At 38.2% G+C, this 27,609-nt stretch overlaps 2 protein-coding genes across 3 annotated transcripts in view; one reads left to right on the forward strand and one right to left on the reverse strand.

Moving 5' to 3' along the window:
* Window positions 1–12,054, forward strand: part of RB195_012335 (uncharacterized protein) — a gene marked incomplete at both ends in the record, with an annotated part of 36,228 nt that extends 24,174 nt beyond the window's left edge. The window contains 7 exons of one of the 2 annotated variants that reach the window (XM_064194140.1): window positions 784–936; window positions 3,107–3,168; window positions 4,509–4,560; window positions 5,739–5,905; window positions 7,489–7,602; window positions 7,672–7,735; window positions 11,966–12,054. In XM_064194140.1, coding sequence (XP_064051722.1) covers window positions 784–936; window positions 3,107–3,168; window positions 4,509–4,560; window positions 5,739–5,905; window positions 7,489–7,602; window positions 7,672–7,735; window positions 11,966–12,054 — 701 coding nt within the window. Of the gene's footprint in view, window positions 1–783; window positions 937–3,106; window positions 3,169–4,508; window positions 4,561–5,738; window positions 5,906–7,488; window positions 7,603–7,671; window positions 7,756–11,965 lie in introns of those variants that run through there. The other variant, XM_064194139.1, reaches the window with a different exon arrangement.
* Window positions 12,055–15,088: 3,034 nt separating this feature from the next.
* On the reverse strand, window positions 15,089–26,357 carry RB195_012336 (uncharacterized protein; the record flags this gene model as incomplete). Its single annotated transcript, XM_064194141.1, has 23 exons — window positions 15,089–15,133; window positions 15,215–15,317; window positions 15,757–15,869; window positions 16,130–16,215; window positions 16,277–16,394; window positions 18,181–18,288; window positions 19,029–19,111; window positions 20,593–20,671; window positions 20,915–21,019; window positions 21,145–21,232; window positions 21,811–21,951; window positions 22,015–22,155; window positions 22,209–22,309; window positions 23,580–23,648; window positions 23,735–23,818; window positions 23,878–23,961; window positions 24,042–24,155; window positions 24,218–24,375; window positions 24,860–25,016; window positions 25,782–25,883; window positions 25,960–26,028; window positions 26,138–26,271; window positions 26,339–26,357. The coding sequence occupies 23 exons, from the start codon at window positions 26,355–26,357 to the stop codon at window positions 15,089–15,091; spliced, it is 2,301 nt and encodes a 766-aa protein (XP_064051724.1).
* Between the last annotated feature and the right edge of the window lie 1,252 nt (window positions 26,358–27,609).

Genomic DNA, 27,609 nt, shown 5'->3' on the forward strand with positions numbered 1-27,609 from the left:
TTTTTTTTCCATGCCATTATCCTCTTTGACGATTTTTTGAATGTGAAGAATGGATTCGATTTGAGTTTTTGAGATTACAGTATTCTCAGAAATCCTATAAAATGCCAACTGTTACTGTATGAAACATGAAAAACAGCGGAAATAGCACAGGACTTTGTTAAACCACGTTAAAGTTAGGGTTGCTGCGATTAATATCGGCATTTTTCCGAGAAAAAACTATAGAATCCTGTAAGAAAAAGTTCTTTAGTAAACAAGTGGTTGTTTTTCCCTTGAAAAGGTTCTCTCAGTTAATTTTTAGAGTTCTATTTTGTTAATTTACTGTAGGTGCTATCAAAACTCGCTAGAATTTTAGGTCAGGTACCCTCTGATGTAATAGAACTAGGAAAAAGGAAAAAAAAGGAACTAAGAAAAAAAAGAAAATTGGGAACAAGATCAAATCCGAATATTTTTTACTTGAACTGCACTTACAGTGTAGTTCAATCACTCTTCTCAGCTTTTTTTTTCCTGAAAATATTGTTTTCACTATGAACTTCTTAAATCACTTCTTTTTTTTTAAATTCTTTTTCTTGAGCTCTTTAGTTACTTTTTCGAAAAATATTCTTTTTCCTGAGAATTCATTTATTTACTTTTTTCACCGAATTTTTTTTTTCTGAAAAATCCTTTCCATTTTTGTTGTGTTGTTCCTGCCTGATTTTTCTGCCTCATTACTGCCTGAGTTCGACAATAGTTTGAAGAAAAAATTTTTATGAATATATCCAGAAAATAAACGAACGTCTACTCCAGGTAACTACTCCCGGCTTTCCGCCTATTTCACGTTCAAGCGTAATATTGGCTTCTATCTGATTCAAATCTACTTCCCATCATCTCTCATCGTTGTGATTTCGTGGGTTTCGTTCTGGTTGAACAGAGAAGCTGTACAGGCTCGAGTTGCCATTGGTGAGTTAATTTTTTTCTCAAAAAAAAGTAGGTAGCTATAAAAAAAGACAAACCCAAAATTTCCGCAACGTTAGATGACAAAAGATTTTACGCCTTAAAAAGCGTAAAAACATGAAGATTTATTGCCTTTAAGGCTTTATTTGAAGATTTAAGAAAAAAACTTCAAAATGTATTGATTGAACCATCTTGAGTTCAAGAAAATTTATTGTTTATCGAAGTTAAGAAGATTTCACTTCCTACATCTTGGGGATCGTATATATATACATTTATTTATTTATTTATGCGGCAGAATAGAAAATAATTTCCAATTAATTTGGTGATAAGGTCCTAATTTTTAGACTACTGGCACATATTAATCTACTCCTTACGGCCTCTATGAATAAATTAAAAATTAAAAATTAATATTAATTATTAAATATCAATTAAATACCTAATTAAATTGAGTGAAAATTTTCTAAGATGAAACGTTAATCAAAACGTTTCTATCTCAATACTATTCCCGCGCCGAACGAAAATACCCAGAAAAAATTTACTTATTTTTAGGATCCTTATGTAAGTTAATGCCGCCGCCGGGATATTTACAAAATAAACAATAAAGGAGACAAAAACCTCAATGGGTACCATATACCTTTCCTGACAATCGATCAGAGCATCGATATCGAAAAGTAGCGGAGATTCCCGTCAACTACAAATTAATCAAACTTTCCCGAAATCCCGACGGAATGTCCCCACTAAAACTCGAAGCTATGGCCTTAAATTGAGATTAAACTTAGGAGTGGTTGGAGGCGTCCACATCTGGGACATCAGAGACGTTGAAGTTAGCTGTTTCTGGTTAGGAAAATCCTGCACAAAGGACTGTGAGGCAGCTGTGCATGTATTAATAAGTTTTCACATTTTTTCGAGGATTCTGAGGAGTTTTCAAGAGGTTTTTTTTTTCCCAAACCATGAATGTTTTAATTGGAGCAACTACCCATATCATTCGAAGAAAAATCCATTTAGTGTGTTCGGTTGGTCAAGTAGCAAATCTGTAAGCTATAGAAATTAGGTTGATCTGCTTTTGGAAAGTGAATATACGTGAATTTTCACTGGAAAAAAATATGATCCAGCTTTTTCTAGCTATGTGGATGCAATTTTTAATCATTTCTATTAAAAAATAGACTTTTTGAAAGAATTAATACATCAATCATTCAAAAAAAGTTGGTTAGCGCACATAATCTTTGTGACATCTCAATTATATGGTGATGACCAAGTGTTTCCTTCCCCTTGGGTGAATAAACTGCTATCCAGACTTGTCTGGGAGTACAAAACAATCACTTAAAGGCTACGTATCACGAAATTGACACGGTACGATAACCCCAGGAAAACGGGTAGAGTCAGAGTTATGGATTACGGAGTGTGGTTTCTGTGTTCCTTAGCACCCTATTCGAGCAAAACCAATGAATAAACTGCTGGGATGACCACATCGTGTCTATATAAGCGCCACAGCGTGTCTATATAAGCGCGTACTAACTTGCCTCGTAGGAAGTAAAGCGATTCTCACGCTGTTTTCAGGACGATTAGGGAGAGGGGGGGGGGAATTGAGCTGGTTCCACAGTCCACCGTTTCCATAATCTACAAATGGAAGTTTGTGTTCACCCTCGAGTTCTGCCCAAGACCATCCAGATCATCTCCGTGGGGCCTTTAACCCATCGACACTGTGGAGGCTGCGGGACGGATTCTGGAACCGTAAATGATCCTGACGTGAAATCGAACGCGTAAGCGTAACTCCATACGGACCCTACTCCTACACCCTTCAAGGTGAAACCACTTTGATTCCTTGTTGAGTAGAAATTTTGAGGATTGTTATTGGAAAAAGTGCATTTAACGGTGACCGGCCTAGTAAATGAATCAGTGAAAAAACTCCCATGGGACCATCTTTCTTTACGGGGCCTCGTCATTCCTGACAAGTGCATTTATTCTTGCGCTTTTTTGCAGGATAGCAGCGTGACTCGCATGCGCTGCACTAAGGAAGAAGTTTACGATCTTCTGGTCATGTAAAAACTTTGAAAAGGCAAAAATATGCTGAAAATATCTCAAGAAGGGACTTTTTCAATTAATTTTGGGATTTTTTTTTCACTTTGTCAGCGCTTCAGAGCTTTACGCTTCAACTCTTGACAGCTTCTATTTTTAGGTGTCACAACTGTTTTGACAATGACAACGTTGATGACGAGTACGAATGCTAGTTTACCCAAGGTAAGATTTTTTCGCTGTCAGCCAATCTATCAGGTGTTTCTGCTCCGATCCAGCTTTTGACTACAGTCCAGAGATTTATGTGGAAGTTCATTTTTTTTCGCATCCTGGCGCTTGCTTTGTTTGCTGATTCCCGAAGACGTCCACAGCAAGATCTGGGGCAAGAGGGAATCGCAAAAAATGGGCAAAATATAATAAATAAAATATTAATTCGTCCTTAGACGGGTAGGTATCTCTAGTAGAAATGGCGCTGAACAGTGATAATCTCTTTTTTCGAAAGGGAATGGTTTCTGGAAGATACCAATCATGGTTACGAAGGAGTTTATTGATCGAATTTGTAGATCGCTTTGCCATGTCTTAAACTCTTAGGATCAATATAAAAATTATTATTACGAAATGGAATGAAATTTATAGAACGGCATTTATAGAAATTTATAGAACAATCATACTGGGATTAGTCGAAAGTCGAAGTTTTATTTATTTATTTATTTATTTATTTATTTATTTATTTATTCATCTATTTATTTATTTATTACGCTCAATGTCATGCTAAAAAGGATGTGCCAAGAATTACTAACAAATAAATGAATAAATAAAAATAAATGAATAAATAAAATAAATAAATAAAGATAAATAAGTAGATAATAACAAATAATAAATAGAAAATACACAGTAAAAAAAAGCAGCAAAAAGAATACAATGAGCAGGGATGGGTCCCATTCCAGTACGATTTCGGCACAAATATGATTTAGTACTCAAACGCACCCAAAATCTCAGGAAGTTAGGTATGAAGATCTGGGGAGTTCCCGAAAAGAAGGCAGGAGCATCCATTCACATCCGGCCAGTCTCTTGTGTCCTCTTCGTAGAAGTTGTAGGTACAACACCTACAGTTTGGCAAAACTAGTCTGCTGTCAATTCTAAGTGTTGATTATTCCGAAAAGGAATGAGACAAGAAATTACCCCCCCCCCCCTTTTTTTTTAAAAAAAAAATGTTTCCTCTTTTTTCCGCGACGTTTTCACGAGTTCCTCAATCATTCAGACTCCTCATTCCTCTGGGAACAAAACTTCTTCTCTCCGGCCAGCATTACTCATATGAATACATTTATTCAACTAAAAGTACACACAAAGAAGAGTTGCTATGCGCTTTAAAGCGCACTGTTAAAGAAAACAACAAGTTTTTTTTTGTTTATTTTTTTGGTCACTAAAAAAATTAGTGCATCGGAACAATGAGTGATGTGATATGGTGATGATTCTTTTTTTAAAGTCAAACAACATTGTATTGATATCGCGACTTGTACAGCTAATTTCAAGCGCTGATGACATTTTGAAGAGAATATTTTTAGGTCAGCTACGTCAAAAGTTTGGACATCTTCCTGGGGATGTGTTTCTTCATCGGTAAGTTCTCGTCGTCTTTTCGTTTGATCCACTAATTGAGTTTTTAAATTGTTTCGTAATTTTTCCGTAATTGGTACTAAACAAATAAAACCTACTGGACGTTAGTTCCTACTGTGATTTAGGGTTCGGCAGATTTTGCGTTAGGTAGTGGCTCTGCGACTCAGTTTTGGCGATCGATAGCGTTCTATTCGAGTCGATCGATAGCGTTCTATTCGAGTCGATCGATTCGATCGAAAGCAGATCAAATGTAGGACTGAGTTACACTCGCTACGTATAATCGGTATAATGATGGTACTAACGGGACAAATTCCTAGTAAAGGCTGGACTTTAACAAAAGTTCCGAAGTTTGTATTAAACTAAAAACTAGCTAGATTCCTTGTAATCCTTGGGTGGACCGAAATTCCTAGATGTGCAGCATTTCTGAGAGACGTGCAGGAATGGGGGCGTATTCACGTTCTTCTTTCTCATTTGGGAAGAATTAGTGGTATTTTCCCCAAAAACTGGAACTCCAAAAAAAAACTTTGATAATGTTCATATAAAATCTGTTGAAAATGGCGTGCTGAGTGCTAAAAATCCTCGAATAGGTTGAAAACGGTCTTAGATGTCCAGTGAATTGGAGCGGTTGACTCATGCTAAGACTTTATTCTTTGGAGAAATTTATTACCGCCTCGAAACCACCGAGGTCGAGGAGTTCCGGATTTCTGAGGCGTGCAGTAACTTTCACTAAAAGTATACGGTAGTTCTCATTTAGTGCAAATGTAAATGTTACCTTTTCACATTGAACTACGCATTGCATACAGAATAAACTTGCGCTTATGCATACTCAAAAGAAATATTTTTCTCTTAGGAGAACAGCACCGCAGGGCACAGAGCACCTTTGAATTCACAACAGTATACGTATTCCCTCCATATTCGGAGGTTTTTCCCTAAAAAAAATTCCCAACGAAAAAAAAATTTCCTAACCTTGCTACTAGTTCTTTTTTTTCGAAATTTTTATTAGATAGGTAAAAAATATTATTGAGATTATTGAGTAAAAAATATTATTGAGGATATTCGATAATGAAATTTCCTCAGAACCCCTTTTTCTCTTCGAAGTCGATCCTTTAAATCGCATTTCCTGCCCGTTCATGTGGCCGAAAAGTTTTCTGCAACTTTTCGTAAAAAAAAAAATTTTTTAGTGTTCGCATCTCTTCTGGAATACGCCGCAATTGGTTATCTGATGAAAAGAAATCGTTCACTGCTGAATGCGTCGCCGGTACAGTACTACGAGACCGGCGACGGAGTGCTGAAACGTGAGAATAGTAGACGAAAACCGTCGAAGAGCAATAAAAGAAACAGTATTAGGGTGAGTTACATTTCTTGATCTACACTCGTTTTTTTTCTTTAAATCCTGGACGATTTTATCAGATCCTTGTCTTCGGTAGTGTTCAGGTCCTCAATTTTTTTTATTCTCTTTGTTTTTTTTCCAAAGTAAAATTATTTTACTTTGATATTTCGCTGATATTTGACGATTTCCCGCCACCAATTTCCTCAGGGCATGCAAAAATTCAGTGTTTATCACACAAGCCGCTCAGATCAGACCAATTAATGTCGTCTCGTCCATTTCAAGAAAATGCGATTCCCTGAGAACGTCGCGTATGACGTCATCGGACCAACGAATGCTAACTCTTACTCACTCAATGCTTCATTGAGGGGATCGACCTGATTTGCGACAAATAATCAATTTAATATAAATATTTGTTTACGTATAAGCTTGTCCAATAAGTTTCTTTCCAACTTTTATTATATCATTTATTATTTGCGTATTCGCCGCGACAGAGTTCATTCTAAAAATGTTTCTTTGAATGTTTTTGTTTGTTTTGATGTTTTTTTTGGTGATTTATCACAAAATCAAAAAATTGCAAGTTCCTTTCAAAGGATTTGTAGAGTTTGTGGAGATCAAATCGTAGTGAAACTTCTAATTTTACAAAGGACCCACATTTCATTTTTTTTCTCTCATGGATAATTTCTTTTGCTGTTTTTTTTTTCTGGCTTTTTTTCTGGAGCAAATTCTTTTTTGTGCTTAGGATCTTTTTGAGCCGGACTACGACATTCACAGAGCAGTAGAGGAAATTTCTAGAATGATGTTCCCAATTATTTCGATGATTTCTGACCGCTTCATATTTCTTTATTATTAGAGTGGAATTTAATAAACATTTCAGTCTCTTCTGGTAAAATATTCTGAAAAAAAACTTGAAATTTTTCGTTGGTCTGCTTTTCACTCGTTATTTATGTGTAGAATTTCGTTTAACTGCTAAAATTTCCAAAAAAAAAACTTCCAGTCTCCAGTGATATGTACATCTTTTTCGCTACTTATTTACTTATAGAAAGTTATTTTCCGTGGACCGTGGTAAAAGCGTCTCCAGAAGTGGTGCAGAGCCAGAATTATTCTTACAAATTGAATTTTAGTGCTAAAAATCCTGAAATTACAGTAAGAATGCTCAAATTTTCAAAACTTGTGCAGAAGGTGCGTTGGGGATGTTTTCTTCCCGAAAAACCAACCTACGAATGCAGGAAAGTGAGGAAAAAAGGTTGCTCGAAAATTCTCATTGCCTTCGTCAAGTTTGACCAGATCTTTTCCCACTTCTCTGCTTTTATTACGGTGTTTTAATTACTTTTCTATGGTTCATAGGGCGAGATGCCAAAGGGCAGATGTTGCTAAGAATTTATTTGATTTTTTCTCTTTGAAACAAAAAAAAGTATTATTTTTTTTAGTTCCAATTTCCAATCAATTAACTAATCTAATTTTTATTTAATTTATCAGCATATTAATTTAACAAATATCGCTTCCACTTCTTCGGACTCGTTTCTCATCAAAATTTCACCTTTAAAAAACAACTTTTATTCGATATTTGTTACAACTTCATCGATTTCATTTTCTTTTTCCAGATTGAAGTAGAAGCTCAGATGGATCAACGTATTCCGTTACTCTCAATGGTCCCTATGCCACCGATCCCATTCAAACCAAAACCACCGATGTGGACGAGAGTACGCCCCTCACAAGTACGAGTTTCCCTGTCTCTCTTATTGACTATGAACAGGAGTGTTAGCTGGAAATTTCTCGAATTTCAGGTGGATCTTTTCTCACGTGTCGCCTTCCCGTCGTTCTTTTTCCTCTTTCACATTATCTATTGGGGTTTTTATTTGAACGTTTAGCACCGGTTGCTTTCCGATTCACCTCCACTCACCTTGCTCATTACCGTAAACCGATCGTTTCGCTATCGTCTGCTAGTGCTGCTACGCTTCATATCCGTCTCAGAGATTTTGACTACGGTCATCTGATCCAAATGTGCCTTATATCTTCTGCATGGCCGTGATTTTGTTTCAATAAATAATTTATTTTTCTGGAAATTTTCTGTTTTTTTCTCGGTTATATGATTACCAGAGGTAACAACAAGAAAATAGTAGAATATCTGGTGATGATATGAAATGGAATAGATCGTCAATCAATAACCATACATTCTTCACGTCAACAAAAATTGTTTCTAAGCTGCCGCCGGAATCGACGCATGTAGTTCTTCGCCGTCATCAGATCCGTTCTCACTGTACAACTGCAAACTGCAGCATTTATTTCGATAAAAAAGACTACTAAGATCAGTTCTGGCTTAGCGAGAAATGGTCCCGGATGTTTGCAAACCTTTGGCTGTTGCCGTTTTTTCTCTTGTTTCGCTTATTTTCTTTTAAACTTAAAAAGTGCGCGTATTTTCTTGAGACATCCTCTAAATGTAAGTTGCAACTCAGCGGAACTCAGTTATACTATGTTCAAGTAACCTTCTTCAGAGTTAACGATCTTTTAGGTCCTAGGTGGAACAAACTACGTGTGAAAATATTTCGAAAAAAACTTAGTTTCTGATTTAGAAAAAAAAGTACCAATCGCGTAAACTCACCTACTAAAGCCCATTTCATTGACGTGAGGCTCTGGAAATGCGAATGCGGGGCATTTTTTCCCTGAAAAAATTGCATGAACCGTAAAAAATATGTAGAAGTGTGGGACTTATGTGAGCGATTGATAGCTGCGACGCATCGCCAACAGCATGTGGTCTATCTTTGCTCAAGGTGCAACTTTTCTGACCGCCGTCATACCGCAGTGGGGCGTGCGTCGCAGTCTTTCGGGTAAACATAAGTACCGAGTTCTATGCTTGACACTAATTAAAAAAATATTAGGCTGCATAGATTATTGCCATCAAAATGGTTCTTTTCTTTATTCTCCATCTAATTCGAATGAATTTCAATGTTTTTCTATCAGTCTACTGAGAAACACGTCCATTTTCTAGTTCCTCCACTTCCAGAAAATTTTCTATGGCTGTTAGAACCTTGTGTACAGTTTTTTTTCTTGGAAATTTCCTATCAAAATTAGAGATTAGTGGAAAAAGGACTTACAACATTTGTCAAATAAGAAATGTCGCCCTTTTTCGCACATACATCTGGATCCTTTTTCATTTTTCTCACACATGGTGCTTTCACATGCTCTTCGGCATTGATCATCCAGAACACAGCCGGTTTCGTTCGGTTTCAGAGCTGGAAATACACGAACTGTATGATGCACCACCTACAAATTCTGCTTGGTACCGACGGTCACAGCCGCAACGTAATCCAGAAAATTTCCCTAAATCCAGCAGAAACCTATCGAAGAAAAAAAAACGTACCCATCAAACAACAACCTTTGCTATCGCTTGTGGCATGAAAACAACTTAGTCCAATATCACAATCCATCGTTGTCATGCATTCTAAATTCACAAATATCACATGATTGCCGTGGTTACTGTAGCTTTACAGTATGCTGATGGTTATTTTATTGTCCCATAGACCTTCATCTACTATTTCTCAGTCGTATGTTCTTTACATATTCGTAAGAAAAAGGAACGTTCGGCGTCCGAAATTTCTTTTCAGACTGGAAATTTCCGCAACAAAGCATTTCTTTTATGTATAAACAATGACGTCATCGATGTAAACACGTGGGTGGGCGGCCGCCTATCCTTCATACTTCATCATACGCTGTTGTTTACAGGAAATGTTGACGGCGGATGCTGAAGTTCGTCGCGAAACGCCGATCAAAGGCAGCATACCATGAAATTGAGGATGTTAGGACCTCTGCACGAATAGATACATAGGGTTAGGGGGTGAATATTACCAGAACGGACAGGGTCAGCGGGCTACTGATCATCCGGTCGCCGCTGCAGATGCGGCGCGTATGCGTGCACTCACAGACGTGACGCGTTTGAAGGTGCCTCGTAGGGGAATTCGTACACGGAAACCGTTTCCCACGAGATTTTTTCCGGGTAATTAGAAAGAATCGAGCCTGATCGTGTTTGTACTCGTGCATTACACCCGTAACAGAATCCATTCGTGGAGAGATCCGAACAGCTTTAATTTCGTCGCGTGTTACCTTTAAGGAATACCGTAATCAATATTCCACACAAGAGTTTATAGTTGCTTCTCGCTGCTCCATCCTATCGTACTGGCACGTGATTTTTGTGATGCAGCGACTGATAGAACGGAAATTTTTACGGAGTCATAATCACCTTGTACTTACCCTGTGCACAGAAATGCGAGGTAGTGACGAAATTTTCTTCGCTAACCGAATTTCGCGTGATTTCCTGCGGAAGATACCATGGGTGGATTACTGTGGATGATTGTGAAATGAGGTAGAAGAGACTAGCAATCGTAAAAATATACATCTGTAAAATAAATTGGCTTAATGAAGAAAAACCAGCTGATAAGTGCTCACCAGAGATGAAACTCCCCTCTTCCATTCTTTCTTTAAAAAAAAGAAAAAGATGGTTCTGAGGAAAGAATAAAAAAAAAAGAAAAAAGAAAGGAAAACAAAACAAAAAGGAAAAGAGAATATGGAAAAAAGGTGTCTAAAAAAAGTGTGGATCCTGAAAAAAAGCGTGTAGAGTTGGTTATCATCAAATTCGGCAGAGACAAGCGGATTCAATCCTAGAAAACTAAAATTTCAAGGACTTATAAGCGCCCAGAAATCCTTGAATAGAAAGGAGACGTAGAAAAAGTGGAGTGTACCTCGAGGTCTACATTCAGACACTGTTTGTTCATCTCCAATATAAACATCCAAAAAACACTTAAGAATACGAATTGGAATAGGTTGAGTGGATTTAACTGAGAAAAAATTGCAAAATAACGGAGCTCACTCCGATTCTCACTGTTTATTCCCAACACGAATGAAACTTTCGAGTGAATTTTCGAATGAACCGTATGCTTTGATTTTTTTTTTCAAATTTTGCTTAAAAAATGGATTTCTTAAGTCCAAATAAGAATAAGAATAAATAATAAGATAGAAATATGAATAAATTCCGGAGGAGGTTGGTAGCGAAGCTGGTAAGAGGTTCCGTTGTGACTACACGGTTGGTCGATGGTTCAAAATCGCCCGGAGCCAACCAAGCCTTTCATTTTTCTGTGGTCTAGGCTAACCCCCTAAAGTCATCATATAAGGTAGGCCAGCGTTCGTAAACCACAATCACGATTTCGAAATGAAGTTGAACTTGAAAATTTCAAAAAAAAAAGAAAATTTAACACTAAGAATAATGGCTACCGAAATATACAGAACCAAAAAAAATAGTCCGAAGTGCTAATAGTCCAAAAAGTATATGGACAACGTATACGTACAAAAACAGTATTGAAAAAAGGTAAAAAAAGTATGTTTAGAGGAAAAAATTCGAGAAATACGTATAGAAATTAAAACTTATTTTCAAAAGAAGAAGCTCAAAAGCTAAGGCAGGCGGATGCGACTCTTATCAGTTTGACTAGCAATTTCAGCAGCATTTTCATAAAAGTCAGGAAAACTTCCATTTCTACCCACTTTCACTTTTTTTAGCTTCCCGAAAAAAAAATTCTCATAATTTTGTGTTATAATGTAGAATCTTGTATGGATATGCATAGAAATATAAAAGCTGTATTGTTCTAATGAGAGAAAAAAAAATTGAAAAATTTTAAACAGAAGCAGACTAATTTTTTTCTATAAACTAGGGAAGATTTTTTTGACTTACTTAGTAGTTAGAAAAAAAGGAAGATCGATGAATCTGTGGATAGGATAGGATATAGGAAACAGCGCTAAAGAAAACTTTCCAACTCATATAATTATAAAATAATAGAGTATTAAATAATATAATAATAGTACTAAAGAGTTTGTTATTTTCGGTCCGGCATTGGTTATTGTGGATGAGTAGATAAACAAATAAGTAAATAAATAAAATAATGTGAAATATGATGTGGAATGAGTAGATAATGATAATAAGTAAATAGACAAACAATCATGATTTTCACTTCACACCAAACAAACAACTACAAAAATTAAGAAAAAAAAGGAAGAGAGTTCAACAACTGTGGGTTTTCCTGGACATATGTATAGGCGCATCGGTTAACGATGACATCGAATCCACAATCGACGAAGAAGAAGGAGAAGAAGAAGAAGCGAAACAAGATACGGGAGGCACTTGAGCGACGCGCTGAGTCCTGGGTCCCGAAAAGCTAAGCTCACCATTAAACCAAAGCATCAACTTCTTGTCGACCGACTGATTTCGACCCGATCCCGACGAAAGAAAGCCTCTCACCTCATCGCCGTACCATCGTCTCAATCGCTCTCAAAGGACAAAAACAAACGCGGAAAACAAACAACGCACTAGAGGATGTTCAATCCCGTCGCGTCGCGAGATTCTCGGCCGCCGCTTGGTGCTCAGGAAAAAAAATACATTATTTTAATGTTTATTCCCCAGTGCCCTCAGATTCACAGTCGGAAACCATCAGATTCACAGTCGTTTATGGGACCCAACGTTGATCTTTCAATGAAACCTACGTTTGTACACACTATCAATCATTAAAGTACACTAAATTTCTAAATTTATCACCAAAAAGATTAGCTGGCAAAAAATTATCATATTTACAACATACATATATAATATTTATAATAATACATAATAATAATTGTAATATCCAACCAAAAGATCCCATCAGAGAGAAAAAGTCAAAGGAAAGTCCTGAAAATTATGGATTTGCCGAGAAGAGAATGTGGTGAGTCAAGAGATGTGACATCCATGACGTTAAACTCTGAACAAGGAAATAAAATCCTGCATAAATAAAATTTTAAAGGAATACAAACAAATTTAAGCAAAGAAATGTGCAGAACATTTGTCGCGTTCGTTCCTCAGTACTGAATTGATACAGAAAAAAAAGCAAGAAAAGGGGAAAAAAAACTGAAAAAGATTGTGTAAATATCACTGTATGGGTTTTCCAAATAAAAAATAAAAATAGAAACATGCGATAACACAATTTATAGTAGTAATTGCGTTTTTCCTCAGTCTCTTCCTCGTGAACTCCTTTGGAAATTTGTTAATTACCGTACTTACCGTCGATGATCATGATCTTCCTCATTTTTTGATCTGATCGATCTCAATTCATCTGCTCTGATCAATAACTCGACGTGGCTGCGTGACTGCGAATCATTGCAGAAACCTGGCCACAATGTTATAGTTAATGTTTCTTTTTCTTTTTTTTTCGTTTCTTTTTCTTTTTCCTCATTTTTTCCTCTGTTTTCTCTCTATCTCCTTTACTTCTTGGTTTTTGCGAATTTATCCTTCACGTTTCTGAAAATCATTCAATCCAGTGCGAATTTACTCAGCGAGGAACATTTAATGAGTCAAAGATCACGTTGAATTCGCAATATCCAGAGAGTTGACGGATTTTTTGAGTGGAAATTGTTCAATACGGTATTGAAAATGTGTTCCTGCAAAGAATACCTGTATCAGCTCTATCTTTTATACTTCTGTTATTCTTAAAATTGCTCAAATGGTCGCCTGTAATAATTTTGTTGGTCCCAATCGAATGTAACAGTGTTTTCTGGCTTCATCTATTGCTAAGGACCATAAAAACCATAAAATTTTCCTCTGGTTCAGTACTTCATGAAAAGATCTATGTAAGTAGTTGGGTCAGTTTGATATCGTTATAGAACGGAATCGGTCACCCCGGATTAGGGTCCCAACGGTACGGCGTTGAAACGCTGAAAGGAAATGTCTTGCTCACTTCCTCGTACTTTCTTTCGCGAATACTGCAGATTTTGATCGTCGACATTTGTAGGATAGATCATCGAATTTCCTACTTTAATTTCGTGAATCAGAAAAAAAGCAAATAAAACTACTGTTTTCTTAAATTTAATCTTTGCTGGATCGCGTATTTTTCTGGATTTCGTATCGATACTGATAAGCTGTACTTCGTGTACTTTCTGTTATCAACCTCGACTGGTTTCAATTATGGATCGGTTGATCCGCGTATCAATGAAAATCGAGGCTAGCTAAATTATTTACTCTATAGGGACTAATTACCAGTAATTACAGGAAAAATAGGGAAAAATTAAATTTTTCTTTTCTTGAAATGGTTCCTTAATCAGCATTTCAACCCTGTCGCTGTGACTTCCGTAAATTTCTTGTCATTTCCTCAGCCCATCCCTCAAACTTCATATAAGCTCATCTTTAGAACTTTTAACAATGGTAATAGAATTTTATGAGGGAAGCTTCTTGTTAGTTTTTTCTTATGATAGAAATTCCTTTTCCTTTTTTCTCTTCGCTTCTCGTCCCCTTCATGACGTCTCGAACACCTCGCTAGAAATCGTTTATGGAGTTTTAGAGAGATTAACTGGAAATTTACTGGATTTTCGCTGTTTTTCAAGGAGAAAAAACTCCTCTTGAGATTCCATATTGTTTCTAAAATTCAGGAGATAATTCTACGCAATTCTGCACAATACATTCACCTGTGCACAACAATCATTTGCGACGCTTTCGCGGCAGGACCTTAAAGCCGGTACTGTATACAGCTTTTTTTAAATGTTTTTTCTTTGTTTTTATGACTTAAATGTAATATCCACACAAGGTATTGTTAGCCTTTTTCCTTCCATTGGATTTTCGCGTATCAAACTTCGGCATTTTGTTGTCTGCTTAGCAAAATCCCTATAAATTTAATTCGTAAACGGAAAAGAATTAAATCAGGTTTTTTTTTCGAAAAAATTGTGATACTGTAGTTACTTTTATTGCTGAAAATGGACTTCAGACAAAACATAAAGACTACTTTTTTTTTTACTTCTTCTTAAACTTTTTTGATGTACCTTTTTTTTATAAAAGAAGTACGTAGTTTTACTAAAAATAATGAAATGAGGTTTTATTGACAAAATGAATTATAGTAATCCTTATAAGGAAACCAAAATTAGTCGAGTTGTAATGTTATTTCAACGAATTAGCAAGATTTGATTCAATTTAACAGAATTGTATCTTTATTTACCCATTTAATTAAATACATACGATCAGTAACTATGCATACAAAGAGGTTAAAATGTGTAAGAACCCAGAGACATAATGATGATCAACAATTCTAGCGTTAAAGATAAGATATTGAACGCAAAAGAAAAAAAAAACATTCAGGAATATACGTTAGTTATACGTAAAAATATCACTGGATTCCAGAAGAAAAATTACTCCATCAGATTTGCTTAATTTCGACTTTCACGAACACCACCCCTTCCGTTGGTTTTCTCCTTAATTTATAATGTTGGAAGAGAGAAATTTGTGCGAAAATCCCTTAAAGAAGCAATCCGCAAAAAAAAAATAATACTTACTTTGCTACCTTCGGTTACCGTACTTAGCTTCTCCGCACTTTTCTTCCCTTCAGCAGAACCTTCTCTGCTTCTTGATTCACTTGCTTTTCTCATTTTCATTTCTCTAAATTTTTTGAAACATTTTTTTCGAACATTTTTTAAAGGATTGGGCAGTCAAATCGAACATTTTTGAGGATCTTGGACGGTGGGTGAGAAAAGCAGTGACCTTCACTTCCATGTAATTTTAGTAACTATGTAGTGTTGGGGCCGTAATGGCGAGATTTTGCTGCCGAACCAAACAGAAATGGGACCTTCTCCCCGCTTCCCCTGCAAGGAAGTAGGAAAGCGAAAATTGAAAATGTGGACGAACGTCGCGTTTTGTGTCCATGTAAAATCGATTATTTACTAAATACGCTCCTAAATAACAAAAGTTCCTTCTTTTCCCGGTCCGACGGTTCATGGCCATTAAATTTTCATGTGTAAGTAGAACGTGTAGATCATCGCCTGTTTTTCTCTCTTCCATCCAAAATGCTTAGAAATGTCCATAAATTTGATCCGCTCACTCTGTAGAACCAGGTCCGCTTTTGCTATCCGTTCTTCTAAGAGTCGCCTTCGATTTCTGCTTAAAATGCTTCGATCCTGCTTTTGTTGACGACGTTGATTCGGAAGCACTAGCCTTAAGTGGATTTTTCCGCCTTCTGGATAAAGAAAACCCTCTAACAAACGCCAATATGACTAATTTCTCCCTATGACCCAAAATTCGGCTTATGTTTGCACGGATGACCGTGACGCGTGACGCGTCACTCAACTCACTCACTCACTTTCTTGAGTTGACGCACTTCTTCTACTCGCCCTCGCCTGTCATCCGTCAAAATCAACTCGCCGGTCATCCATTCAATTTCACGGGCACCTACATATGCCTCTACCTACGCTTACCTCGGATAATTCCGAATAATTTTCCAAAAATGTCGTCGCATCAAACAATGCGGAATAGATTGCCAACGATCCGATAGCGGTTAGAACTAAAAGAAAAAGATATTTTATCCAGTTTCTTGGTTATGTTCCGGAAAATTCCCCCCGTACAACATGCTATCCATAATCCTTGAGCAGGTGTTGCCACTACGTTACACATATAGAATCCAAAATCGTCCCAGATAGACATTAGAGCGTTACATTGAGGCGATAAATCGTTGACGGTTTTCTGCAATTCTTAATTTATTTTTTAATTTTTTTCGAGATCATACTTCTACTTTATCTTATCGTTTCTCTTTTTAAATATTTTTTACGTAAATTTTCGTTTTTTTACAATTACAAACTTAGTTTTACAATCAAATTCCTTACAATTTAACATTTTGGATATTCCAGTCTTTTTTGATGCTTCTAATTCCAACTATCTACTTGTTAGGTACTCATTTTGATAAATTCTATTTTTGCAAAATATTTCTAGACCCCCTTTCAAAAATAAGTACAAAAAAGATAGAAAGATAAGTAATAATGAAGTAGGATAGAATAGAAATAGAAATAGAATATGGAATAGAAAAAAAATGAAATAAGGTAAAAAGTGTCGCACATTCTGAAACTCATATGTTTGGAACTTTTTGTGTGAACTTTTTTTTTTAATCTTTTGACCTTTTTTTGAAAACACTGTACGGGACCTCCAGCGAATTTCCGTTTTTTCTGGTTTCAATGTTGCCGTCTCAAAACAAGTAGCGCCTTATTTCAAGGAAAAAGAAATATAAAAAAAGATGAGAATCATGCGGGAACATCGACCTTCTCATGCCCTTTTCGACTCATTTGCAGCGGCCAAAACAACCACGTGGAGCTAAGCCGGCGTCAGCGAATGAATGATGAAGTGGTTGACGTCAATCACGTCCCCTGGGATGCACCCACGTGTTCGACTTCAATTCCGAATCCGTTGAGGTTTCCATGATCACGAGTGCAGTCTACGCAATGACGTGAGGGGGTGAGCCGTTCTATTAAAAGCATCACTCCACGAATCTGAGGCGGTACGGATTTCAGGTGGAGTATTCGTAAACGGGATCGTAGATTATGGAGAGGGGGGTGATTCCGTCTATTTCTTCTTAACTGCCGTAAAAAACGGCCAGGAAGATGCGGCGCGTGCACAAGGCTGGCGCGCTCCAATCGAACTCGTTGGAGAAAATAGCGCGCCGGAACGCTCGAAGCCGTATCCTCCGGGCCGTTTTTTTACGGCAATTAGTAAGAGATGGACGGAATCACCCGTCTCTCCATAATCTACGATCCCGTATACGAATACTCCACCTGAAATCCGTACCACCTCAGATTCGCGGGATGACGCCTTTAAATCGGCTCCTCTATCCTTTTCCCTAAGTCTGGTATCAATTTATCGACTCCAGGGGTACGAGAGGTTTAGTTGGCATCGAAGTGGTTTCGAACCATGGACCGTAAAGTCACATCCGCAGATCTTACCGACTGCGCTCCACCTGTATGTACCTTCTATGAATGAATGAGTATTTTAAATAGAATGGCGCCTCGATCAACGTATCTGCATCCCATCTAACCTCTATTATCCTCGATTTTCTAAAGAGAGAAAAGAAAATATGAAATATGGTGGTGAAGGTATCCCATTAAATCTAGCTACAGTAAGCCTATAGTATTCCTCGTTACTACCAAAAACGCTTTTAAATCCTTTTTATTTGTCTTTTTTCTTTTTAAATTTCTTGTTTTTGTTTTTAAAACTTTTTTTTCGCTGCAGTTGCAGTTAGTCTTTACAAACGTGTGATTTGCGAAGAGTTTCATCCGAAAAAATTCCAAGGTAACATCTTGGGTTCAAGAGAAAAATCAGTGTTATGGTTGCTGAAGCGATGCGCATCTTCCTGATCGTCAGAAAGTTATATGAGTTTTTTTTTTTGAGTTTATGGACCTCCTGATTTTTTTCTGAATGTATTACTCTCCAATTTTTCCCCAGTGGAACCACTATTCATGAATTATAAAAAATATGAACTTACAAGCAGATTTGCAACTCTAACTACAATTTCCTCTTCAAGTCTGACCATTAGCATGTGAATTTCCTTCGCGAATTTAACACGACGACTTCTCGAGTGCATCGTTGTGAGCTGAAATGATCCGTCCTTAGGTCCTAATGGAAAATCCCCTAGTTCCCGAGATAATAGTTAGATTTCAAATTGAAATTTTTGAAGGATAAAATTAGCTGCGAAACAGAATCAAACATGCGAGAGCAAGGGAATAAAATATTTATTCAAAATAAAAAGGCCGTCCATGCACTTGGACAAAAATTTCGAATTAAGATTTTGAAGTTTAAACGAATTCTGTAGAGTTTGAGACATTGCCAGAAAAGCAAGGGACTTTTTTTCCTGGAAAATCCCCTAATTCTCGAGGTAACAGATAGATTTCAAATTGAAATTTTTCAAAACAATAGTTTTTCAATGTTGTTTTGTTTACGATATTTAATTCATACAAATACATAAACGATACACTGATGAATTTAGCAGATTATTTTCTTTAAAATCTCTAACAAAATCTTCACAGGAAGTTACTTTGCTCCAAATTCCAAGCAGTAACAAGTATTTCTCCTAGAAACTCCCAACATTCGTTTGAATGCCATAATACTTCATTTCATTACATTAGATGGACTTATTGTTGAAAAAAAAACTCTGAGAAATAAATTTATGGAGAAAATTTTCAGAGACACAGCTGTTCGAAAAAATCCTAACTTCTGAAAAAAAAACTTTTGAAAACATTACAGAACTAATGCACCGCTCATCGAATAAATTATCACTGTTACGGACTCTAAATCAATAAATAAATTCCAAACACAATTCAGACAACAACTTACCAGACGTAATAGCTCGTCAAGTGATTTCAGAAGTTGTTGTAGGTCAGCAATTGTGGCCTCACATTTCTGTTCTATTACTATTTCTAAACATAGCAAGAAGTGAATAATCAATAAGCAGAGGCTTGTACATTTTTTTTAACAGAGAAATTCTCAAATTACGTCTTCACTACCCGTAAAAATGCAAATTCGTGATGTAATCAAAAGTAATATTTCACTGCCGATGGGGCGGATGTGGCGCAGTTGGTGAGAGGTCCGGCTGGGGTTGCACGGTCGACGGTTCGGAACCGGAACTACGGCGAGCCTTTCAGCCCTCCGTGGTCGATCAATTGGTGTCAAACCTGACTGGATGGATAAAACATTGACGAGATTTATGATCATAAATATGATCATAAGCCTTGTCAATCTATTTAAAGACATCACCCCACGAATCTGGGGTGGTGCGGGGTTCAGCCGTGTGATTCCTATATGTGGTCGTAGATTGCGATCTTCCTGCGATTTGTCAACAACGCATTCAGACGAATCGCAGGCCGGGCGCAATAGTTGCGCATTGCAACGGAAGCCGTCGTAAGAAATAGCGTTCTGGAGTCGTCCGTTTCCACTGATACAGGAAGAGAAGATGAACGGAATCACCCTCTTCCCCACAATCTACGTCCCCGTGCAGGCATTACCCGACTGGAACCCGCACCATCCCAGATTCTTGGGGTGATCCCTTTAAATTTAAAGGGAAATAAGGGGAGTGTACGCATGGGCGCACCCTAAGCGGACTAATTCCTGCCACGGACTCAATCCTTTATCCTTTGAAAGCGACGCATAATTTCCTTACACATAGTATATGTTCAATAAATGCTGTGTTTTTAATGTGAAATAAAGTGAACAAAGTCGCGGATTCGACGCGAGTCTTTTTGCTTAAAGGCATCACTCCACGAATCTGAGCTGTTACAGATTTCAGGTGGAGTATTCGTAAACGGCATAGCAGATTATGGGGAGGAGATTGATTCCGTTCATTTCTTCCAAATTGCCGTAAAAAAACGGCCTGGAAGATACGGCTTCGGGCGTTCTGGCGCACTTTTTTCTACAAGTAGTTCGACTGGAGCGCGCCAGCCCTGTGCGGCGGCGCCGCATCTTCCGAGCCGTTTTTTACGGCAATTAGAAAGAAAAGGGCGGAATCACCCTCCTCTCGATAATCTACTATCCCTTATAAGAATACTCCACCTGAAATCTGCACCAGCTCAGATTCGTGGGGTGATGCCTTTAACATCTGAAGCAGGGGTGCAGCGGACGCGGTAAGGTACCACAGCTCTCCTCCGTTTCGCGCGCTTCACGCCCCACCCATTTTTGCTTCCATAAAAGGAGCCGTTCCGTGTTTTGAAACTCATTCCATCAACACGTCACCTGGAAAGCGGGAACCGGGACGACTAATTTTTCTAATTAATTTTCGTAGAGGCAAAAGTGGGCTGAGCGTAAAGCGCGCGAAACGGAGGATCCCTGTGGCTGCAGGAGTCCATTAGATGTTATCGTCGAAAAGAGTCGCGTCGCATCCGCGATAAGCAACAAAGAACCTAACTGTTAATTCCGTCCGGCAGCTGGAAATCTTCAGCAGTTTGAAACTCTTTGAAAACACTTTGAAATTTATATAGATGAGCCTGGAATTATTTGTTAAAATAGCATATTGCTCATCAATTTTTGCACTTTTAGTGCCACATATTTGTAGTTTTGTAGTTAGAAAGAGTAATTTTCTAACTTCAAGAATGTTTTTTTTTTAATTGGAAACGAATTTGGACATAATAACATAAGTAAGAAAAGCTGGTGCACTTGATTTCGATTTCAGTGTTCAGTCAGTTGAGATGTTGTTTTGGGGTGAAGAAAGAGATGGATAAAACACAAACTTGAAGGTCTCGGTGCAATACTGTCACGTCGTCTACGAGCTCTACATCCACATGAAAATTACGAATTTTTCGACGATAACTGGTTTTTCGAAGAACTTTTAGCTTCTGTAAAGTAATCAAAATCAAATAAAAATCTCGTAGACCAATCTATGAACTGCTTTTCAGCTGGAAATTTTAAAATTTGCAGAATTTTTCCTTTGTTCTTAAGTGTAAAGCTTTGTTACCGTTACCGTTTCAAGCTCCTTTTGTGCCCAAATCTGTTCACCATTGATTGCATCAAAAAATGTGAAACCATTCTTACATTTATAAAATGTGTCACTAAAATTTTTAGAGTTAAACAGTACTAATAATCTTGCTATTTAGCATTGTTTCTTAGCAGCATTACGCTATCTATGAGGGATATATTCCATATTTTTTATTTATATTATTTCAACCAAACGCAATTTGAAAAGTAAGGAAAAAAAAACTAGAAGAAGGATAAAACTACAGAGAAAACAACACCATCTTTGAAATGAAAAGTCAACAGAAACTATGAATATGAACGATATTCGAATGAAAATCATAAATAAATATTGCGAAAAATAAAAAGTGAAGAATTTCGAAAAGCCATCAAAACCATTCTTACGGACTAGGAAAGCTGAAATCCTTTTGGAAGAAGTTGTGGTTTAAGAGAGAGGTCATGTTCTACGACCCCTAGCTGCAGCAGATTTTTTCTCGGCTGTTTTATTTCTCGAGAAAATTTGCGTCTCATGTTCGTTCGTCTTCAAAAGAAATCAAGTTTCGGGGTTAACTACTGTGGATGCGTCGCGGTCGCGCGAGCAGACATAAATACCGGTGACTATGTATGTGGCCGTACCTGATCCTCTATATCTTAACGTAAATTCTTAAAAACTAACTGTAGTGTTAAAGAAATGTTTCTGCTAGTGATGTTGCCTTGAAATTCTTTCTTTGGTAGCGCGAATAACACACGTAGATCACGATCTTCAAACAGTCCCACGCAAAGAAACATAGAAATGAAAGCAAGAATGAAGACGATACTGTAATTGTGTTCTTTCATTAATCTCGTGAAATTTAGGCCCGTATAATTTAGATAAACTCACGCAACCATCGCAAACAATAAAGCACCAATGAACATAGCAAAGTAAGCACCAAAGCCTAGTACGCTGGCCCCAACGCGAGATGGAACACCTCGTAACGGATATTTTCGATTGGATTGTGGATTACAGCAGTTAGCGACACATCTACAGTGATTTTTCATAAAAACTGTGAAACTGTTCATGATTCGACAACATACCTTACAAATAAAAATATTAATCCTGTTAAAGAAAGTAGAAATAGAACAATCGGAAAGAACAGAGTATAAGGCATATACTGAGCAACTTTATCAGAATAATCCTAAAGAAAAAAGATTTTTTTCCCTTTCATTATCATTTTATGACACTGGTTAGCTTGAATTCCATCATTTTCAGCCTTTTTTTCCTGAAATTCTTCCCATAACTGCCCTTTACTCTCTCCTGCTGGTGGTCAGATGCTCTAGGGATGGCAAAAGTTGGTGAGCGCTCTCGCTTATGATCCTCATTCGCCCAAGACCCTCGACAAAGTTCGATCTAAGGTAGGCTGGTCACGGAAACAACGGTAACCGTTGTCAAACTGTAGTTCTAGACTTGAAGAAAAAATCTCGTGGAAGATCTCTTCTTCGTTGAATAGATATGCTCAAAATTGTGGCAAGAGAACTACCTGTTAATCCTCAGATGAAGGTACAAGTAGGCAATGTTTGCTCCCTAAGTTCTTGGCCGAATTGATGTGAACTCCGTCCTTTCTTCTTCCCCTATCTATGAGACAGTTGTGGGTGTTTTCGAGCGAACAGGTAAACAGATATGGTCAACCTTGGATTTATTCACAACGGTTTACCACAGTTGTGAATGAATCCAAGGTTGGGGAGACTGTGGGCGCCGAACTGCGATGCACAACGGTAGTACCTCTGGTGGCAGAGTCTTCCAAGCTGAGTAGGAGTTCGACACATCCGACATTCCCGCTTCTCGGAATCGGAAGCCTAGCTAAGATTGTTTGATTGCCACTGCTAAGATTCATCAATGTCTTAGCAAAATATCGCAAGGTGGCTCCCTGATTCGTGTGGGTTGGGAACGACCTGCGGTGAAAGCTAAGGTCGCTATGGCAAGGCTGCTCAGTGTGGGGAAAAGTCCATTTCCCACTCTAACATACACAATGCCTCAGTACTCTACGCACTGGGCCCTGTGTCTCTGACGTCGGAGGGTTTGGCGACCGGTGAGAGGCGATCAAATCTTAAGTTGCTCAGGAGGTCTTTGATCCCTGAACCAAGACGACACAAGCTGTGCTCTCCATAGAGACTGTCTCAGATTATGTTCTTGCAACGTAAGAATAGCGTCCACGACTGACTGACCTACATCCCATTCTCGGAATTACAGAGCGTGTCAAATTCCATGTGATTGCACTGCAAGAGACCAAGAGCAGGAGGAGCGACGTACGAGATGAGTGGCGAAGCACTCGTCATTTGCGGAGAAGAGGTTCCGTGTAGGCGGTGTTGGTTTTGTAGTGCTCGGATCTGTCGTCCGTCACGGCAAATGGGCAGCCCTTGATCGCCCTCTCTCACCCTCCTACGATCCCCGTAGATCAAATTACTTACATTTTTCTCCATAACATTGAAGAGATCATGTCGAAACCGTTTGCTCTCATCATGAACTTTTCCCACAATCTGAACTGGGTGACTTTCTGGATCAGTATTTGGGGAGAAACTGCTGAACACTTCCTTGATACTGACGATACTGCTAACCCACTCACCTCGTCAACCAATCTTCTGTATAATTTTAATTCGGAAACTATTGTTGTTTGATGCTCATCCGTTTTTGCCACAGAGTCCTTGATCTGGAATAAATAGGATTGCTTTTTCTTTGGAAAATACGACCAGGTTTTTGAATTCTAACTTCGCCCAGCAGTTTTTCAACCACTATGCGAGTATTTTCAAGTTCTGGGTGAATTTTCTGAAATTCCAGCGTCAGTACTGCCTTCTGGAAAAAAAGCCATATTTTCATTTCTCTCAAATCAATCGATACCACATATAAACAAGTGTCCTAAAGAGACCGCTTACAACCGCTTCCGTTTCATTACGCAATTGGTCGAGAATTTTATTCACTTCGTGTGACTCCATCAAACGTTCTAATTCGATCAAATTATTTTGAAGAGATTTCTCTTTCTCAAAAATCTGAAGGTTGAGAACAAAGTCGCCACTGACTCTATTTCATGCAGCGTAATTCTTGCACTTACCGACGAAATGATGGTGGTATTAAGTTGATTTCTTATAGAAATACTCAGACTGTGCATATCTCCTATTATTTGCCTCATTTGTGCGTGCAGCAATCGTTCTTCGAGGTCAAAATTGCAGTGGAGATTTTTCCCGAATGCCAATACAAAATCGCCAACATCTTGAAACAATATTGTTACTTTACGCGTTTCGTTCCACTCCTTAAAGGCAGCATACCACGAATCTGAGGTGGTACGGATTTCAAGTGGAGTATCCGGATACGGGATCGTAGATTATGGAGACCGGGGTGGTTCCGCTCATCTCTCCCTGAATCTAAGCAAGCAGCCGGCCCCTGAATACTGTTTTGTACGATTCCTTCTATTGCAGCGCGCCATTCTTGCACGCGTAGCGTCCCTTACTGCCTATCGGAGGAGTCCGAATTGATTTTCGACGAATCGCAAGGCGGAGGCGGCGCAAGGGGTGGAGCGTTGCAATAGATGACTCGTAAAAACAGCATCCTGGAGGCGGCTGCTTGCAGTGATGCAGGAAGAGATGAGCGGAATCACTCCGGTCTCCATAATCTACGACCCCGTATACGGATACTCCACCTAAAATCCGCACCACCTCAGATTCGTAGTATGCCGCCTTTAAATCGGATCCCCTACCTTGAGACGTTCTCCTTAGTTGAATAGGAAGTTCTAAAATACTATTTCTCACACGAATTAAGCTATCGGTAAAAATAAACGCTCCAAATGCGGTCATGGCTATACAAAAGAGGAATCCTACCATAGCACAGCAGATCGAATTATTACTTGGCATTTGCTGAAAAAAAAGACACTGGAAACGTGTTCATCCGAAAGAAAATATGATCGATCTGAGAAAATTGTGTTGAAATGGATGTTCAGCGAGAGTGGAAGACGCAGAGCTGAACTCAGCTCACATCAGCTGTGACTGCTTTTACTATGAATTTAAAGGCAGCATACCATGGAAAACGATGTACACGAAATGATAGATAAAGGGTGTCGAGTATAAGCGTCATCACGCATATTTTCCCTTAATTTTTCTTAAAGACGGCGTGGGTAATGTACTTGTTGATCGAATTTTCCTACGAAGCACCTTATAACGTAGCTCATAGCTGCGCGCGCATGTGTGACTGCCAGTGAGCAGTAGAGACAACATCAGCAGCCTGTTGGTTGTGCGCTCGCTGGGGAATGCAGCCTCTGCACCTGTACTACTTTTCTTACGATGCGCCTAGTGTACGTCACTTGACGCATCGTAAGAAAAATTGCTCCATTCAAGGCCCTTTTTGAGGACAACTAGGGGGAGTTAAGCGTGGTAGCGTACATACTCGTTGTTTACACCCTATCCCTATCTCTTCTTTTCGTGGAGATCCCAGGATCGTCAATTTGTTGTATGCTGCCTTTAAATAGAAGCGTACTCTAACTCTGTGTCTATGCGGAACGAGCGATTTGTCCACTATTATATAATAATTATAATATAATATAATTACAGAAATTATAAATTAATTATAATTATAGAATTATAACACCATACAACTCTATAATTAGAACTATAAATAAGCTTTACCGGGCCACCATAGTGAAAACCAGTTGCACATCCGATTACAAGAAATGCACTCAACATAAAACAAAATAAAAGTGCTACCAATACGATTATTATAATATAAACCTGGAATTCAATTTGAATCAACAATGTGAGAATAATAAAAAAATTGCATCTAACACAAGAATGAAAAACAACTGACATTAAGAATAAAATCTTCTGCGATAAAAATACTCGTATCTTTTGGATTGCTGATGGCTTTAGCAATGCGCTGAAAAAGTCCGATGTGATCCAACAGAAAAAAAAAACAACAACAAAACAACAACAAAAAAAAACAGTTGCAACAAAAAAAAAGAATACGTTAAAAGTCTCGTGCTGACCTGTATGGCTTCATCACTAACCGTATCGACGACGAATCGCATCGCTACAGAAGTATAGTTATAATACCATCTTAACCTAGATTCATCAGTAGAATCTTCTCTTGAGTAATTTGTAGGCTCAGGAATGGCGCATACTGAAAATCTTTGCTCTTTTTCTCAATTTAATTATGCTGTGGGAGTTCCAGGAGTTCCAGGACCAACCAGAAATAGAGCTTGACATGGTGTAGCGCGTAGAACAGTGGATTGTGCTCCACCTTTCCCAGAAATGAACGGAAAAGAAATGAAACGTCTTCGAGGTTGTTGTTCATTTTGTTGTCGTAAACATCCTCACATTTACAGTTCTGATAATCCATAGAGATGGTGCGTTCATAATAACCGGTGAGAATTTCACATCAGAGCGTATTTAATGTTTCACCGCAGATACAGAGTACATTACCAGTAGTATCAGTTGTCAGTACCCCGTACTGATAAATATAGAACCAGTCCGAGGGTTCGGGCGGACTTCTTGTGGTGCTCGCTTCGCTCACCTTCACTGATCAATAAAAATTAGAAGTAATCGCCTTTCTGTGAAATCAAGTTGGTATTTTTTCTTACAAAGCTTTCTTCGCGGCTATTTTTCGAGAGATTCAAGCACTGATGGGAACTTCCACAGTTTTCTTCCTAAATGTACTAGTTCCACATTTGCAGAATAGTAAAACGTAAATTTATACCTATATTCCTTCGATAGCGCCACTTTTTGAAAAGATTATTCGAAGTATAGATTTTTCTTCTCCTCATTACCTCAACAATTAATCCGAAATGACGTGGCTGTCATGAATCCTACAGATAAAAAAGGTTCCACGCCAGAAGTGTTAGTTTCCATTTAAAGGCATCACCACATGAGTCTGAGGTGATACGGATTTTGGGTGGATTATTCGTATACGTGATCGTAGATTAAGGAGTGAGAGGTGATTTCGTCCATTTCTTCTTAATTGCGGTAAAAAACGGCCCGGAAGATACGGTTTCGGGCGTTCCGGCGCGCTATTTTCTACAACGAGTTCGACTGGAGCGCGCCAGCCTTGTGCACACGTCGCATCTTCCGAGCCGTTTTTTATGGCAATTAGGAAAAAATTGACGGAACCACCCCCCTCTCCACAATCTACTATCCCGTATACGAATACCCCACCTGAAATCCGTACCACCTCAAATTCGTGGGGTGATGCCTTTAAACACCCTTTTCCATATTTTTCGTATTTCCAATTTATGAAGAAAGAATGCTAGCAAAATGATGAGACAAACGTGCACGGAGGTAGATATGAGACGAGTACTTAGGCGTGAAACGCAACACACGCAGTTGTCAAGGCCATGAAACGCTTCACAACTTCTCATGTACTTTTTGAGGAGTACACTGGAGTTTCTGTTGAACCGCGGCGCAGCAATCTCACGTCATGGGGCTGGTCCTATTGCTTTTAAGAGTTTCGTAGTTCTTAAGT

This window comes from Necator americanus, chromosome III, assembly GCF_031761385.1.
Source record: "Necator americanus strain Aroian chromosome III, whole genome shotgun sequence".
Lineage (NCBI taxonomy): Eukaryota > Metazoa > Nematoda > Chromadorea > Rhabditida > Ancylostomatidae > Necator > Necator americanus.